This window comes from Microchirus variegatus (genome assembly GCF_963457635.1).
Source record: "Microchirus variegatus genome assembly, chromosome: 3".
Classification (NCBI taxonomy): Eukaryota; Metazoa; Chordata; class Actinopteri; order Pleuronectiformes; family Soleidae; genus Microchirus; species Microchirus variegatus.
The window spans coordinates 19093036-19109012 of record NC_139804.1 but is presented as its reverse complement, the minus strand read 5'-3'; the positions used below and the strand labels follow the sequence as shown (position 1 = coordinate 19109012).

Below are 15977 nucleotides of genomic sequence, written 5' to 3'. Positions count from 1 at the left end.
AACAAGAGTGAATACCAACAGCAGAATATTGCAGGGTGTTTTGGCAATTTTTTTGCCGGTACCCACACCACACATTTTTATGTGTTACTCATTCCACAGATAATACCAATTGATATTATTAAAGCAGATAAATAATTGACTGAAATAACGTTACCAAACTGTTTTTGATGTGTTCTAATTCTAATTCTTGTCCAAATGGCTTCTGTCTCTCTATATGTTCTGTTTGAGGTTAAACTAGGCCAATTAGCTTAATGGGCTAAGTAATAGTAGCCTATGATTTGCATGAGCTACTGTATAGTATTTTAATCACACCTGTCGTCTGTGACACTTGGTAAAATCACATTTATTTCAGTTGTGACGAGGTTATCATTACTTATCCAAAATAAAGCGTACAAAAAAACAACTTTTATTTTGCTTCGACTGCACAATGACGTCACTGCGTCAGCGCCCGTGGGTTGTGCGTCGGGACCATGGTCGGGACGGGGGCACTGTGTAGCTGTAGGCTTGTCAAAGATGGAAATTAAACATCGGCGAAGCAGTGTATGAGAGACCTGGCTACAGTGTGAACATGTGTGTAATTGTTGCTTCAAACTGAAAGTTGTATGAGGACTCACGGAGGAAGAGGCGCTTCAGTCGTAGTGAGGTAGCTAATGTAGCGGAGTTGGGGAGGGCTGTAGCTGCTGCTGCTGGGGTTTTTTTGGAGAGGGAAAACAACATGGCTGCTGTGGAGCTCGAATGGATCCCAGAAACACTGTACAACACGGCTATCTCGGCTGTGGTGGACAACTACAGCCGATCTAGGAGGGACATTCGTTCGCTCCCGGAAAATATACAGTTCGATGTTTACTACAAGGTAAGAGCTGTTGGCCTACAGCCTCCGTGTTTATCTTAAAGCCACCCGACGAGTAGATAATCAGCTGCTAACTGTTAGCTCAGTATAGATAATGCTACCTCAGCTCTTGTAGATGAAAAAACACGTTTATTTCTCTGTAGCTAAACAACGTTAACCGTTAGATTACCCTACTTACATTTTCTGTTAGTCATAACAGCTGTCATGCTGTTCTTTGCCATACATGTTTGTGGAAGAAAAAGCCACAATCGACACTACTGACCCTGGAGCTAATTACATCAGAGACTAAATGAATCGTTGTGACATGTAAACTGTCTCCGTCGGGTCATTGTTTGACCCACTTTCATTTCGAGTAGGGCAAACGTTCTGTTTCAAAATGTCTTGCCTTATTTTAGCACTCGTTTATTCATTTTTGCAGCTTACAATGACATACGAATTTTGAACAGAGTGCAAAAGGTGATGAGCACATATGGGACAAAAATCGTAACCACAGTTTCTGGTTAAAATTGTTAATATAGTAAATAGACAACATCATATTCCTATAATTTTACCATTAAAATGTAACTGTCAATGGCATCTTTAATGGGATTTTAGATAAAATGGGTTTAATCCAAATTTTCAACAGTTTTGGTCACATCCATTTTTGTTTTCTTCCTTTTCAGGCCCTTGTATCGCCTCTTTTTATTCCTTAAGGGTTTTTACACTCCTACTCTTACTATGTCCCTGGAGATCAGTGTTTGCTTGTGGTTTACAGCCAGGGGAGATGAGGCAAATAAGAACAGGGCTTTACACAGGTTATTCTGGATGAGTTGTTGTCTTGACTGTATTATTTTTGTTTTGTCATACTCATTAAGGTGGGACGTGTACATAAAGTTATCACACTGAATTGCTGCACTTGTCCTCACACACACAAGCTCACAGATGTCATAGTAAATCATCCCCAGGCTTTTATTAGAATTGTCACTTTAGCAATTGTCTGCTCTTGTCTTTGACCCTGACTGGCATCAGGCCACTGTTCTGTCTGATAAATCAACTGCTTGTGAGTCAGGGTTACTTGAGTTTTAGGCTTTATGCCCCAAAGTAATTTGGAACTTTAACCTTCCACAAACAACATAACAATGTGTCACTTGTCAGCTTGCCATCTGTGGCTTGGAGTAAAGAACGCGTCTTATCGACTCTCGGACCACTCTGACATTAAGGCAGCAAGCAGCCGTATTATTTATTTATTTATTTATTTTAATGATAATTACCAGGGAATTTAAGCTCTATGACAGACATAACTCAAATATTACCATAACTGAAAACATTGTACATGACATTCACGTACACTGCCTGCACGCGGAGATGAGAACAGGAAGCAGATTTTCTTTTTGACCATTGTTTACTTAGTTTCAGAAAGTAATATCATGGAACGAATAACCCTAGTGAAAACAAAGAGCAAGGATTTCTGACGTGAGCCAATTGATGAAATTAAACTGAAAGTTTTAACTGCACTTTTCATTCACAGCTGATTATAGAGTAGCAACTAAGGCTGTATCTATTTTCATAATCCATTTATGTTTGATTGATGTTGATTATATTTTTTCCCAATTTGATATTTAATCCATAAAATTAAAAATATAATAAAATAAAATAAAAAAGTAAAATGTTGTTAAATGTTTTTCAAATTTCTAGTTGACATATCATCAGTTGTCATCTTTTGTCCGAGTTCTGTATTATATGGCACGGGAATACTAGAAAATATTTACATTCAAGAAGTTGCAAAAACAAGATCATTTGATTTAATTGTAATGACTCAAACTGATTAATTTAGTGATTGATTGATTGATCATTTTAGCCCTAATCTTTTCCTGATGGGTTCTATTTAAAGCAAATGAGGAATGAAAAGCCTCATTTGCCATGGCTGCCATGTCATAGTTTCCAACTTGGGACTCCCATCGAGACTATGAAGCAGCAGATATTAAGATAAGAATGGAGTCAACAGAGTTCTTCAAACATCTGTTTTAGATGCCCAAAAACACAATAGGTAGTGTGGACGGTAGGTGTAAGTGAAGCAGAATGAAAACATAGCAGTGTGGATGTAGCATAAGAGAGATATGATCCAATAACTGCAGTCAAGTGCCACAGCCGTGGCTGGTATTGTCTCTGGACCCCACTATAGAGAGCCATTGAATGTAACAATGTCCCACTCAATGCTTTTTGATGACCGGATAGACATCAGCACTTTATTTTGTTTAAAATCCTGAATGGTAGACAAAAGTATCACCTAAAACACATTCTGTCAACACACTGTGTGGTTGTGCCACTGCTGGACGAGTTTACATGTTTTTTAATATTGTTAAGAGTGATGCTATTTTTTTCTTTAATCTTTGTGTGTCTTGTAGCTTTACCAGCAGGGCCGGCTCTGCCAGCTCGGAGGGGAGTTCTGTGAGCTGGAGGTGTTTGCTAAAGTGCTGAGGGCCTCAGACAAACGGTAAAACACATTATACCTCAAAACCTTACACCTTTCACAATGACCCAACAATCCTGTAACATGGTCTTGGTGACTGTGTTCCCCAGATGTTTTAACTTAGGACTTTCATTTATATAAGGTTAAAGTATGTTAATGCTACATGTAGTGAAAACTGAATCACATAGTCGATATAGATGGATGATTTCAAATGAAATCACAATTTTAAACACCTGCAAGTTGTTGTGTGTTCTTCACAATTAAAAAAATGTAATACATAAATAATTATTTTAGTTGTGTTAATCCTTTTTCATGGTGTGATTTTGTTGTCAGACATGTGTGTATGTCTTTTCATTTATTCAGTCATCGACCAAAATATGTAAGAATTTAAAATTTTAGCTTCTAGTGCCAAATATTGACACGCAATTAAAATATGATTAATTAATTAGATACATATTTAATTGATTCCCACTGCTAGTTGCCATCATAACATGGTGAATATGGACTTTAAGTTAACTTATATTAAAAAAAATGAAAACAAAAAAACCTGACGTGGTCTCTTTCATTGTCCCCCTCCCTGCAGGCACCTCCTCCACCACTGTTTCCAGGCCTTGATGGACCATGGTGTGAAAGTTGCCTCAGTTCTGGCAAACTCCTTCAGCCGCCGCTGTTCTTACATCGCAGAGTCTGACGCCCATGTCAAAGAAAAGGCCATCCAGTTCGGCTTTGTGCTCGGTAAATGACTAGCGGTGGGACGGGTTTCACAAATTTCAAACATTTTGAGTTCCTGGCAGATGAGGGAATAAGTGCAGGGAAATCTTGATTAGCTGAAGTTAATAATGATTATACTTATTTTCAAATGCTACCTCTGGAATTGAAAGGGTAAATATTAATAATAATAAATTAGCACCACATGTATTATAGTTCTGTATGCTTTATGGAGAAGAACAAACAATGTACTTTATGCCCTGTATTTAAATCACTGCATATGGAACTGTAAATGGGTTGAATCGTAAGATAGGACCTCATAGATGGTGTTATGCTGTACATACAGCCATGATCCACTTTATAAGTACACCTAATAAATTGTAAGGAGTGACACCCACTGAGGTCTTCTTCTTGTCTTGGTTGTGGTAAGTGGTTTTATGAATTATTGTTGTATCTTTATGGTCTCCAACTGGTCTGGTCATTCTCTTCTCCTTTTCCAAGCAGTTGAACAGGTGTACTGATGTCTGGATTACTGAGCCACGCCCTACATTTGTAACATAAGAACAGAGCAAAACAAGAGGGAATGATAGAGATCAGAACGAGGAGTTTCCATGGCTGATGCTGATGCCCCTGTGATTTGGAACCTGTTGCATTAAACCTGATGCTCTCTGATTGCAGGTGGATTCTTGTCTGATGCAGGCTGGTATGGAGATGCAGAAAAAGTGTTTCTGTCGTGCCTGCAGCTGTGTACGCTCCACAGTGAGGTCCTCCATTGCTTCCGGGCTGTGGAATGTTGTGTTAGGTCAGTCACTTTAAGCTATTGACATTAACAATGTGGTTGTTTGTAATTTTGATAGAACATGAATTGTTTTATTAACTTATTTATACAGTTTTTGGTGATGGATTTTTATTTTATGTTTTTTTTTTACTTTTATTGTTGTTGTTTGTGTGTGATTGTGGATACTGGAATTTCCACATATAGGATGGATATTTTCTTTGTAAGCAAGCTGACAAGTAGCCAGGGTGGACATGAGCTCAGTGAAAGATGTGACTGAGAACAACAACAAAAAACAATTTTTGCCACTTAACTAAAAAAGAATCTGTCAGCTTAAAGGTCCAGTACGTACGTTTATTTGTCATTTATTTGGAATTGAGGCAAGGGCCTTGCTTTACCGAGGCCATGGCCATTAGGTCAGCCTTTTATAATGTAGCTAAAATGTTTCTGTTTCACTGTCCTCATGTCAGCTGTTTGGTAGAGAGTGTACATAATACATAGTACACAATTGTGTGAATGCAACACACTGACCATGCATAAGTCCCACCCGAAACTATCCCTTTAATAATTTGTAAAAGTAAGCTTTTAAGCAAAAGGCCTGGTCCAAAAAACGTGTTAACAGCATGATTAGACCATGACCATTTTTGCTACCTTGACTGTTAATGACAGAAAGCGAATGTAACACTAAATTGTGACTTAATGAAGGATGCTTGCTCTGCTTTTATGGCTTTGCACAGTAAAAACAGTGTGTAGATTGACCCTAAGCCTCACTGTTTTGTTTTAATAGGCTGCTTCATGTCCGCAATGGTAACTGTAAGTATCATCTGGGGGAGGAGACCTTCAAACTTGCTCAGTCTTACATGGACAAACTAGCCAAACATGGCCACCAGGCCAATAAGGCTGCGCTATATGGTGAGCTTTGTGCCTTGCTCTTCGCCAAAAGCCACTATGATGAGGTATGTAATTGAACCATTGAAGTATGTTAGTATTTTTAATAAATAAGTGAAGCGCAACTATCATCACTATGGCATTGACAATGCTGTATCATATTTTTGTCTGCACATCCTCCTGCTTGTCTCGTAGGCATACAGGTGGTGTATAGAGGCTATGAAGGAGATAACGCCAGGGTTGCCTGTCAAAGTAGTGGTTGATGTCCTTCGGCAAGCCTCCAAGGTAGTGTTCACAGTGGTGGAGATTTCTTTATTTATATTAAAGGTGGTTGTACAGTCAAAGCTGTGTCAGAACATCTGCTCACACTGTCATCAGTAATTTAAATAAAATGAGATGTGTCTGTGTGAAGTTTGACCTTGTCTTTCTGCTCCAGGCCTGCGTTGTGAAGAGAGAATTCAGAAAAGCAGAGCAGCTGATCAAACATGCAGTGTTTTTAGCAAGGTAATCTGCTGTGTCTCGTAAATCTATATTGTTGTTTTCTCTTCTTATCATGGATACTGAATGTTTTTGTTTTTTTGCAGAGAGCATTTTGGACACAAGCATCCCAAGTACTCTGACACGCTACTAGATTATGGATTTTACTTATTAAACGTTGACAACATATGTCAATCAGTGGCTATTTACCAGGTAAGTAACAACATGAAAATAATGTATTTATAAAATATTGTCAATAAAGCTGCAGTCAGCAGGATTGGAGGAAAAGTCTCATACACAAGATGTTAAAATACTGCTTTGGGATGGAGGCTGTCTGCTCTGTATGACTTGCTGGAACAATGATTAATTTTTTCTGTACAAATTCCAGACGGCGCTGGACATTCGACAGTCTGTGTTTGGGGGGAAGAACATCCATGTTGCCACAGCCCACGAAGACCTGGCCTACTCATCATACGTGCATCAGTACAGCTCTGGGAAATTTGACAATGCCCTGTGAGTGTAATGAATCCAGAGTCGGCTAATTACTTTCGACATGAGCCTCTTGTAGATGATGCATATGATGATGACTCACACTGTGATGATCTGTTCTGTTACTCGCTGCTCCAGTGTTAATGTCATGTGGCTGCATGCTTTGGGTCTGTGCCATGTGATATTTTTAAAGCACCAATCATTTTAGACACTGACATGGATTTAACAGTTGTGTAACTCTGTGGTGCTTACATTGGATTTCTGTGTACTTATTCAGATAAGGTAATGCTCTGACCATTGAAACCATGATTCACTTTAGGAACGTTCACGCTTGAAAAGTGTTGGACTGCCTTGGAAGCTTTTCTTCCTGATGATAAAGAAGGCAGTTTTCAATTCATCTGCCATGTTTGTTTCAGCTGCTTTGTTTGTCTCTCAGATTTCATGCAGAACGTGCCATAGACATCATCACTCACATTCTGCCTGAGGACCATCTTCTGCTGGCCTCCTCGAAAAGAGTCAAAGGTAAGACTTGTTTCTTTAAGATGCAGGGCTGCAATGATGGGAAGTATCGACAGCCACTATGGCCACACCACTTTTGTTAGCCTCACACTGTCGTGTATGTTTTGGATTGTCCGTCTGTCCATTTGAACACACTACATTATACACCAGTCCCATTCTTATGAATGAATTTCACATTTGTTATACATTTTCACCTGGACTAGGCCTGGCCTTGGTGATCAAAGGTCAAAGTCACAGTGGCATCACATCATGTTTTTGGCCTTTTGAATATTAAATTCCTTTCAGGTCAACATGGCCTTATGTGTGAGGAAGAACAGTGTGTAACTTAAGACCGTTTGCCAGTGGGGACATACAACGCTGGGCAGTAAATCTACTTTCCTCACCCAAACCAGGACCAATTTAGTTCCTAAAAATCTATAAGGCTTAAAAAATGCAGAGTAGTGAGGACACCAGGCATGAACATAGCAGTGAAGTGATGTATTTAAAAACTGAAACATATTACGCTTCACAGCGTTGTTATTGTCTCCATCTGTCTTGACGTTGAAACAAGTTACTTTCTGTGTGCGGTGCAGTGAGAGTTGTGTGGAGGCGATGGACCTTATCAGCATCGCGTGAACTTGTTTGGCATTTCTTTATATTTGAAAGTTACATTAGAAAGGCTTTTGCAAACAGAATTTGTGATAAATATTTGCCACATATCCCCAGCATTCACAACGGCTGCGTAATGTAACTGTGCGAAATTGTGACTATTATTTTTTTCGAATCGTGGTAGATTCACAGCTAACCAATCAGAACGAGTGATGTTGATGTCGTACAATTTTTGTTTGTTTCCCAAAACCCCATATTTAAATTAAAAAAACAAACTATAATGACTGCAAGGATGACGTGAAGGGGATAGTATGAACATAATGTTATTAAGCTTGTGTATAATCAGAAGTGTGCAATGATCTTGCATAATTGTTCTTTGTAGTCGAGGATGTGAAGAAGTTATGAAGAAACCTCAGGGACACATATGTGAGAAAGAAAAGAAGGGCAGGGTGATGTGAGGAGTGGCCAGGCAGAATGAAGAGGAGGTGGAGACATTTGGAAGCGATGGCTTTTTTTTTTATAGGTCAATTTAATTCATTCAGGAGGTAGGCCATCAACATTTACACAAAGCAACCCTGTATTCCCAATCCTGTTATTTTGTGACAATAAAAATGTTGTATCTATATTGACAGTCTGCTTGTTGTTATGGTGATATGATTTTTTATTATATAGTACACAGACCAATTTAGACTAGGAAGAGCAGAAGGATATGACAAGGCCAGCAAACCCACCAGCAGACCCAACACCAGACCTGAAAAGTGAGGGGGAGAGTCGTTGGTTGGTTAAGAAAAGAGAGTAGTGGAGTAATGTTGGAGGATTATTTAATTATTTAAAATAAAAAACGAAGCCAGGGAAGCTGAAAGAGTGATGCAGAAGGATCTCATCACCCTCTTCCCCTTAAGCTTGGCACCTGGAATTAGGCGTTTGCCCCCAGACAGACACTAATGACCGAAATTAAACTTGCAGGAGTTGTCAAAAGGCAGTGTAGGGCGGATGTACGTGTCGCAGATCCTGAATTACACAAACACTCACACTAATTGTCAACTATTTTGATAGTTGATTGATTGGTGTTTTTTTAAGAATTACAACTTACAAATTACAAGACAAAACAAGACATTTGAGATATCATAATTTGCAGGTTTGAAACACAATGATCAACCTTTTTTAAATTTTTCTGGACAAAACAAGTACTTGATTAATTAAGAAAAAATCCACAGATAAGTCAAAGCAAGCAGCCTTGTCTAATGTAATACACACCTGCCATTCCTTTGTTTCTGCCAGCCCTGATTCTAGAAGAAATCGCCATCGACTGCCACAACAAAGAGACAGAAGAGCGCCTCTTGCAGGAGGCTCATGATCTGCACCTCTCCTCTCTTCAACTGGCCAAGAAGGCTTTCGGAGAGTTTAACGTCCAGACAGCCAAACACTATGGCAATTTAGGACGACTCTACCAATCTATGAGGAAGTTTAAGGTGTGTGTGTGTGTGTGTGTGTGTGTGTGTGTGTGTGTGTGTGTGTGTGTGTGTGTGTGTGTGTGTGTGTGTGTGTGTGTGTGTGTGTGTGTGTGTGTGTGTGTGTGTGTGTGTGTGTGTGTGTGTGTGTGTGTGTGTGTGTGTGTGTGTGTGTGTGTGTGTGTGTGTGTGTGTGTGTGTGTGTGTGTGTGTGTGTGTGTGTGTGTGTGTGTGTGTGTGTGTGTGTGTGTGTGTGTGTGTGTGTGTGTGTGTGTGTGTGTGTGTGTGTGTGTGTGTGTGTGTGTGTGTGTGTGTGTGTGTGTGTGTGTGTGTGTGTGTGTGTTCATGACTGAAAGTAACATATATTTTGAATTATGAAGTGGCGCGTAAATGTGGAAGAGATCTTTTAGTATATCCATTAACTGCTTTGTATCAATATTTTCCATTGGTTGTTTTCTGTATGTTAACATTTATGCAGGAAGCAGAGGAGATGCATATCAAAGCCATCCAGATCAAGGAGCAGCTCCTGGGCCATGAGGATTACGAGGTGGCTCTGTCTGTAGGTCACCTGGCCTCCCTCTACAACTACGACATGAACCAATATGAAGATGCCGAGAGACTTTACCTGCGGTCCATCGCTATCGGTCAGTCACACTTTATTGTTGTTTGGACTGTTTGGAATAATGAAACTTATTCTTTATCCATCCATCCATCCATTATATACCGCTTTGTCCTCCACCAGAGGGTCACGGGGGGTGCTGTGCCTATCTCAGCAGACATTGGGCGATAGGCGGGGTACACCCTGGACAGTTCGCCAGTCCATCACAGGGCTTCATATAGAGACAAACAACCAATCACTCACACACTCACACCTACGGTCAATTTAGAGTGACCAATTCACCTAATCCCCATATCGCATGTTTTTGGACTGTGGGAGGAAGCCGGAGAACCCGGAGGAAACCCACGCACGCACGGGGAGAACATGCAAACTCCTTGCAGAAAGGCCCTTGTTCCGAAGTTGTTCCAAACGGGGCTTGAACCCAGGAACCCGGGTCTTCTCTATGCCTTATTTTAAATTTGGCACAAACATTTACTTGGATTCAATCAGAATGTGGTCGTTTGCCTTGTTAATGCATTATTAAAATACTGTGAGATAATCCTTTGAAATTTGGCACACATTTGGCACACATTTGGATTAGGTCATAGATCACATGTTAAAATCCATTTTCACATCCATTTTCCTAACATGAGAGTTGTATAACAGACAGTTTTTCCCATTAATTAAATAAACTGTGGCAGCCTGCTTTAAATTCCAAACATTTTAATACACTTACTAATACACAGTGTTTTGCTTTATTGCTTCATCATAGAGCTGTTTGCAGTGCTCTTTGCTCAACATGCAGGAGAGACCCAAGGCACTGCTGGCCTTGGGTCTCTTCTAGTTAGTTAATTAGGCCTCTTAGCTGACTTTGTAATTCATGCTTGTTCAAGTTTTTTTTTTTAAAGATCTTAAGTTAGACAGCCTAATTAGCTGTGCAATTAAATTATTCTGTATCTCTACCTTTCACAGGAAAGAAGCTGTTTGGAGAGGGTTACAGCGGGCTGGAGTACGACTACAGAGGCCTCATCAAACTCTACAACTCAGTAGGAAATTATGAGAAGGTGTTTGAATACCACAACGTGCTGTCCAACTGGAATCGACTGAGGGACCGTCAGTTTGCTGTGGCAGATGCCTTGGAGGACGTCAACACCACGCCACAGCAGACCCAGGAGGTGGTGCAAGCTTTCTTATTGGCTCAGAGCTTGGGCCCCACTCGCCCCTGTCTCGGCTGATTTTTATGTGGGATGAGAGGAAGAGGAGAAAAAAAAAGACACGTGGGGTTTGGCCTGGTGAGGGCACAGTATAAACCCAAATGTGATGCTTCAGTTGCACACAATTAATTAGTAACACACAAGTCATTTCAAGCATCACTGGCAGGTGAGTTGGCTTGTGTAGGTTGACTCCACCTGCCAGCATGAACTCAACGTACACACAAACACATGTAGTCATGGAATATTAAAGTCGAAAACACACATTATCAAACCTCATTGACACCCACACAAGCCACTGAGATGCAGCTTCACCCCACAGAGCAGATCTCTGCATTTCTCAAAGAGAAAGAGACTCATGACTGAAGAGGAGGAGGAGGAGGAGGGATGAAAACAAAAAAACAAAAGGAAAGACCTCAAACATCCTGTAAGGAAGACAAATGACCTCTCCTCTCCCCTGCTTGTGTCTCGCTCACCTTTTTCTTTTCAGTTTGGAACCCGAGGACATTTTTTGCTTTTGTAGTTGAGCCAGTGTCGATCTGAATGCCATGAGACTCATCGCTGATCCAAAACATGTTCTCCGGGAGCATGCAAGTGACAGAGCATCAGGAACGCCACGTCCATTAGCAGCATCACTCAGTGGATCATAGATGAAAGTTGTCAAATATCTTTGACACCTGTACAGTAAAATGCAGATTGTACACTTAAATCTCAGCGGTCATTTTCTGTGCGATGAAATGTAAGTGGACCCGAAGAAGACGCCGTGTTTGGAGCCATTTGTTGAAGAGAAATTAAATAGTGGAATGTGTTGAATCAGTGGGTTTGTTGTTACACACAAAAACAGCCTTGACATGTTTGTTTTCAGTTTATTTAATCTTGTTTTCAGGTTTCTTTTGTCCCCGCTTAGTGACATAGCATCATTAAAATGCCAATAACTTATATGCAGAAGTGTATGTTTGCGTAGCCCGTTATTTATGCTTTGCCTATGAAGTGAGCTGAACAACAAGACACCTTTACTATATACAAGGGACATGAAAGGGAGTGAGAAGGGGGGGAAAGCTACATGCACAGTCTTAGAAGCCTCCTGTTATCTGTTAAACTGATGGTGTGGCCTCCTGTGTGTGTGTGTATTTGTGTAAGTACAGATTGATCTCTGGTTGCCCAAGTGCTCCACTGATGACTACCAGCCTTACACCAGCTTGCACTTATCTGTCTATAGATGGACCCATACTTTGAAGTGCTAAATAAATGTAGACCCTTAAGGGCACTACAATGGGGACCAATATTGTAAATTTATGCGTGTGTGTGTGGATACATGTGTCTGTTGCCTCTTAAGGACCTTTTCTGGCATAAACAATGACCTTGTGAGGACCAGCAGTCCTCATGGAGACCAAAACCTGTGAGGCAGACCCTCATTTCTGGGGAACTGGTAAAGATTATGGGGTTATAGGGTTAGACAATAAATGATTATGGTTAAAGTTAAGGATAATGCTTTGTTTCGGCCATCAAAGCAGTGGCAAGAACAGATGCACAAACCCGTCTGTGTATATGACTGTGCATGTGGCTTTTTATCTCCACTTTGTTTGGTCAGCTATATCCCATTATTGCGAAAGCTCAGTCAAAATATTCCTGAACAAAATCTCATCTGCTGTTTCATATACGAGCTCGACAGTCTTTGCTTGCAGTGGTGTTGCCTTTCACTCACAACGGACCAAGAGGGAAAACAAGCAAAGAGCCAGTGACAGGACGTCAAAAACTTGATCCTGTGTCTCTCTTAGCCTCAGTAATTGAAGTGCTCTGATTCATACCAGTTAATTATGAGTTATGTCGGTGTTATATCGGCTCAGTCATTCTTTTAACATAAACAGCAAACCGTATCATTATTGATAAATATGTTGATTATTTTCTCAATGATTTTGTTCCTTCGCTGCTATAGAGGAGTAAAGAAACAAACAAAAAAAATATTTTGTGAAAATACATACATTCATTGATTTATCAAACATTATTGGTGATTGATTCAATAATTGCAACTCTGGTATTAACCAAATGTTAAGGATCCGATTGGTTTCTTTACTTTGAAGCGAGATATGTGCTTACAATAGACTAAAAAAACCTCTCTGTGATTAAGAACAACTGTGTAAACTCTGCCTAACTGAGCTCACATGTATCTTGGGCACTTCTCTGCTGACATTTCCTCCATTTTCCAATGTATCTAAAATAGTCAATAATCAGGACACATTGTCTCAATGCTAAATTTAGACCAAAATCCAATGGCTTCTACCCTGGTCCATGTCCCACTCGTCCACAAGGTTGTCATCCTACAAAACAGAAAGCAACAAACTAACACTGATGAACACGACCTAGCTGATTGGTAATATGATATAAAATTAACTGAGTGTAGTTAACCTCTCAGGTCTTGGCCCAGAGGCTGGGCATGCAGATAGTTATGATTTTCCATTACAAGTTCCAGTTGAACTGAATAAGTAGTTTATTTAAAAAAATTAAAAAAGGAGTTGCCTTCAGTTCACTCACTGGCAGAAACCAAAACTATGTGCCTCATGGTTGAATATGATCAAGATGTGAGTAAAATGCAGAAGTTGAGACGGCAATGTGTGAAGAAACAGCAGAGGACATTTTGCTCCCTGGTGGAAAATGTGTTATCGGAGCCATTTGAAAGAAAAAAAACTTCAGGCATTAATGTGTGCAACATAACCTACAATGTGATGCCTTCAGTAAAATACCCCACTGTTTTTTTTTCTATTTTCTTTTTTAAAATCATGAAAGAAGACATGAAGCTTTGCGTGGATGTTGCTTCATTGCTGTTGGACGCCCCCCCACCCCCCCCTCCGACATAGTGAGTTAGTGGGTCCAGCTGAGGAGATCCAGCCTTAGTCTTAAAAGGACACTCAGCTCTACTTGTGGTGCTTTGGCTTCAACACACACACAGCCTCCCACTCAGTGAAGGAGAAGAGAGATGATAAGATTTGCAGATGAGTGTCGAGCTAGACTTATCACAATCTTTCAGTCTTGTAATTCATATTATGTAATCTATTCTCTGTTCATTCCATCTGCCTCATCACCTGCTTCACTGACTGCTCTCACATAAAGGTTCTAAAAATGTTACATTGCATCCTGGTCTAATAGCGATGTTTTCAACCCATCTGCCAAGAGTCTTTGTCTTTAGTCTCTGTTCCCACCCATTTTGACATGAAGCATTTCCCCCCCATACTTATTTTCTTGTTAAGATGTCCTGTTTTCTGATCAGGCAACAGGGGAAATAAAAGATAAGTCCATGTAAATGATAGAGCAGAAATATGTTTTAAGCACTGTTGGAATGTTTTAGGGCATCTTTGATTTTTAATAATGACCCTGAGAACACAGCTGACTGATGGTATGTAGGAGACGTACTGTAAGTTCTGGACATGTCTGGTATCTGAAAGGGAGTGAAATGGTGAAGAGGGGGAGGACGGTCAGAGGGCGGGGCCTCGCTGAGGAAGACGGACAAGCGCTCACTGAAGCTGCAATCTCTTTTTTTTCTTTTTAAGAGTTCGGATGAGACGAGCGACACCAAATGTGATGAGGGAATGTTTCACTGTTGTCTTGTTACTGCTTCACTGTTAGCTGCAAAAAAACATTAAAACTTATACTGTATCCTTGATCACAAAGGCCATGTTTGTTTTTCTCATGTGTTCACACTGTCACTGATCACACAGCAGTTACAGAAGGAAATTACATTTCAGTCCAGGCTGTTGGAGAAACACGACTGTACAAGATACTGGCCTCCATAAAGCAAGGCCAGTGCTTTAAGTACACATAAAAGGCTTGTTATAAGGCTATGACAAACAAATGATTCTTATAAAGCTGTTAAACACTTATGCGAACATATTTATGAGTTAAATGTCTTCCTTTAAACCCTCCTAAATGTACAGAGCCCCTAAAGTAACTTGTGCATTACCGTGCCTGTAGTTTGTTGAACACAGGGATGTTTGAAACATGGCAGCATTAACTGCTTAATTTGTGTAATCTGTGGATAGAATTGTCGTGTTGTTGTTAACAATACAGGCTACACACAAATACATGCATAGTATGTTTAAGTCCCGACTCGTCAGGTGAGGTGCAGGACATTGGCCTATATTCACACGTGTGGTTCTCAGACTAGGGGCTGGGACCTCCAGTGGGGTCACAATATGCAGTCAGTGGGTCCTGAGAGCTTATGCAATTTAGAAACAGTTCAATATATTTTATGTTTGCCATAGTTTGGCGAAGATTCAAGAAAAGATTTTATTTGAAGTCAAAATGTGTTGATTCTCTGTGCCTACTTAGAATGATGATTATGACAGACTGAGACACATGAGTTGCAGCAGGTCAATTTCAGTGCAGTGTTTCAACACATGAAGCAGTATGTATTAAATGTGCTCTGAAATTCCAGATTCTAAATTAAAAGATTATTAACAAAATAACAAAATAGGTTTTATTTCCCTCCAGTTAAAGCTCTAATAGACAGGATTGGTGGAAAAATAGTTGATTGTTCGGTTACAACCACAGGGTGCTAAATGTCCAGTGTGTCGTGACACACAACTCTATGAGGTTTGCAACATGGGTGTCCTTATGGACTCAACTCTATCATTTGACACACACATCAAATCTATCACCAAATCTGCCCTTTTTCCATCTCAAAAATAACTCCCTAATGCGGCTGTCATTCTCTGATTCTTTCACTGAGACCTTCATCCATGCTTTCCTTACTTCAAGCCTGGACTAACTCCTGTTTGGGATCCAACACATCCAGAACCATGCTGCCAAGGTTCTCACTTGGACCAAACCTTGGCAACACATAACCCCAACTTCCTGTTAAGTTCTGGATCATCTTCAAGCTTCTCCTTCTCTGCTACAAGTCTCTCCATTCACTTGCTCCACATAACCTCTCTGGCCTCCTCCGTGAGCGCAGTCCCTCCCGGAACCTGCGGTCTGCTG

At 40.3% G+C, this 15977-nt stretch overlaps 1 protein-coding gene across 2 annotated transcripts; it reads left to right on the top strand.

Annotated features, from left to right (window-relative positions):
- The first annotated feature begins 482 nt into the window (after positions 1-482).
- appbp2 (amyloid beta precursor protein (cytoplasmic tail) binding protein 2) lies at positions 483-14441 on the top strand. 2 transcript variants are annotated; one of them, XM_083886791.1, is made up of 14 exons: positions 483-853; positions 3235-3323; positions 3883-4034; positions 4686-4809; positions 5570-5738; positions 5866-5955; positions 6107-6174; positions 6255-6360; positions 6536-6660; positions 7073-7158; positions 9025-9215; positions 9673-9838; positions 9937-9989; positions 10765-10968. In XM_083886791.1, the coding sequence occupies exons 1-14, from the start codon at positions 716-718 to the stop codon at positions 10840-10842; spliced, it is 1635 nt and encodes a 544-aa protein (XP_083742917.1). In that variant the 5' UTR covers positions 483-715; the 3' UTR covers positions 10843-10968. The 2 variants fall into 2 exon arrangements, with proteins under 2 accessions (XP_083742917.1, XP_083742916.1); XM_083886790.1 differs by lacking the exon at positions 9937-9989 and having other exon boundaries at positions 10765-14441.
- The last annotated feature ends 1536 nt before the right edge of the window (positions 14442-15977 follow it).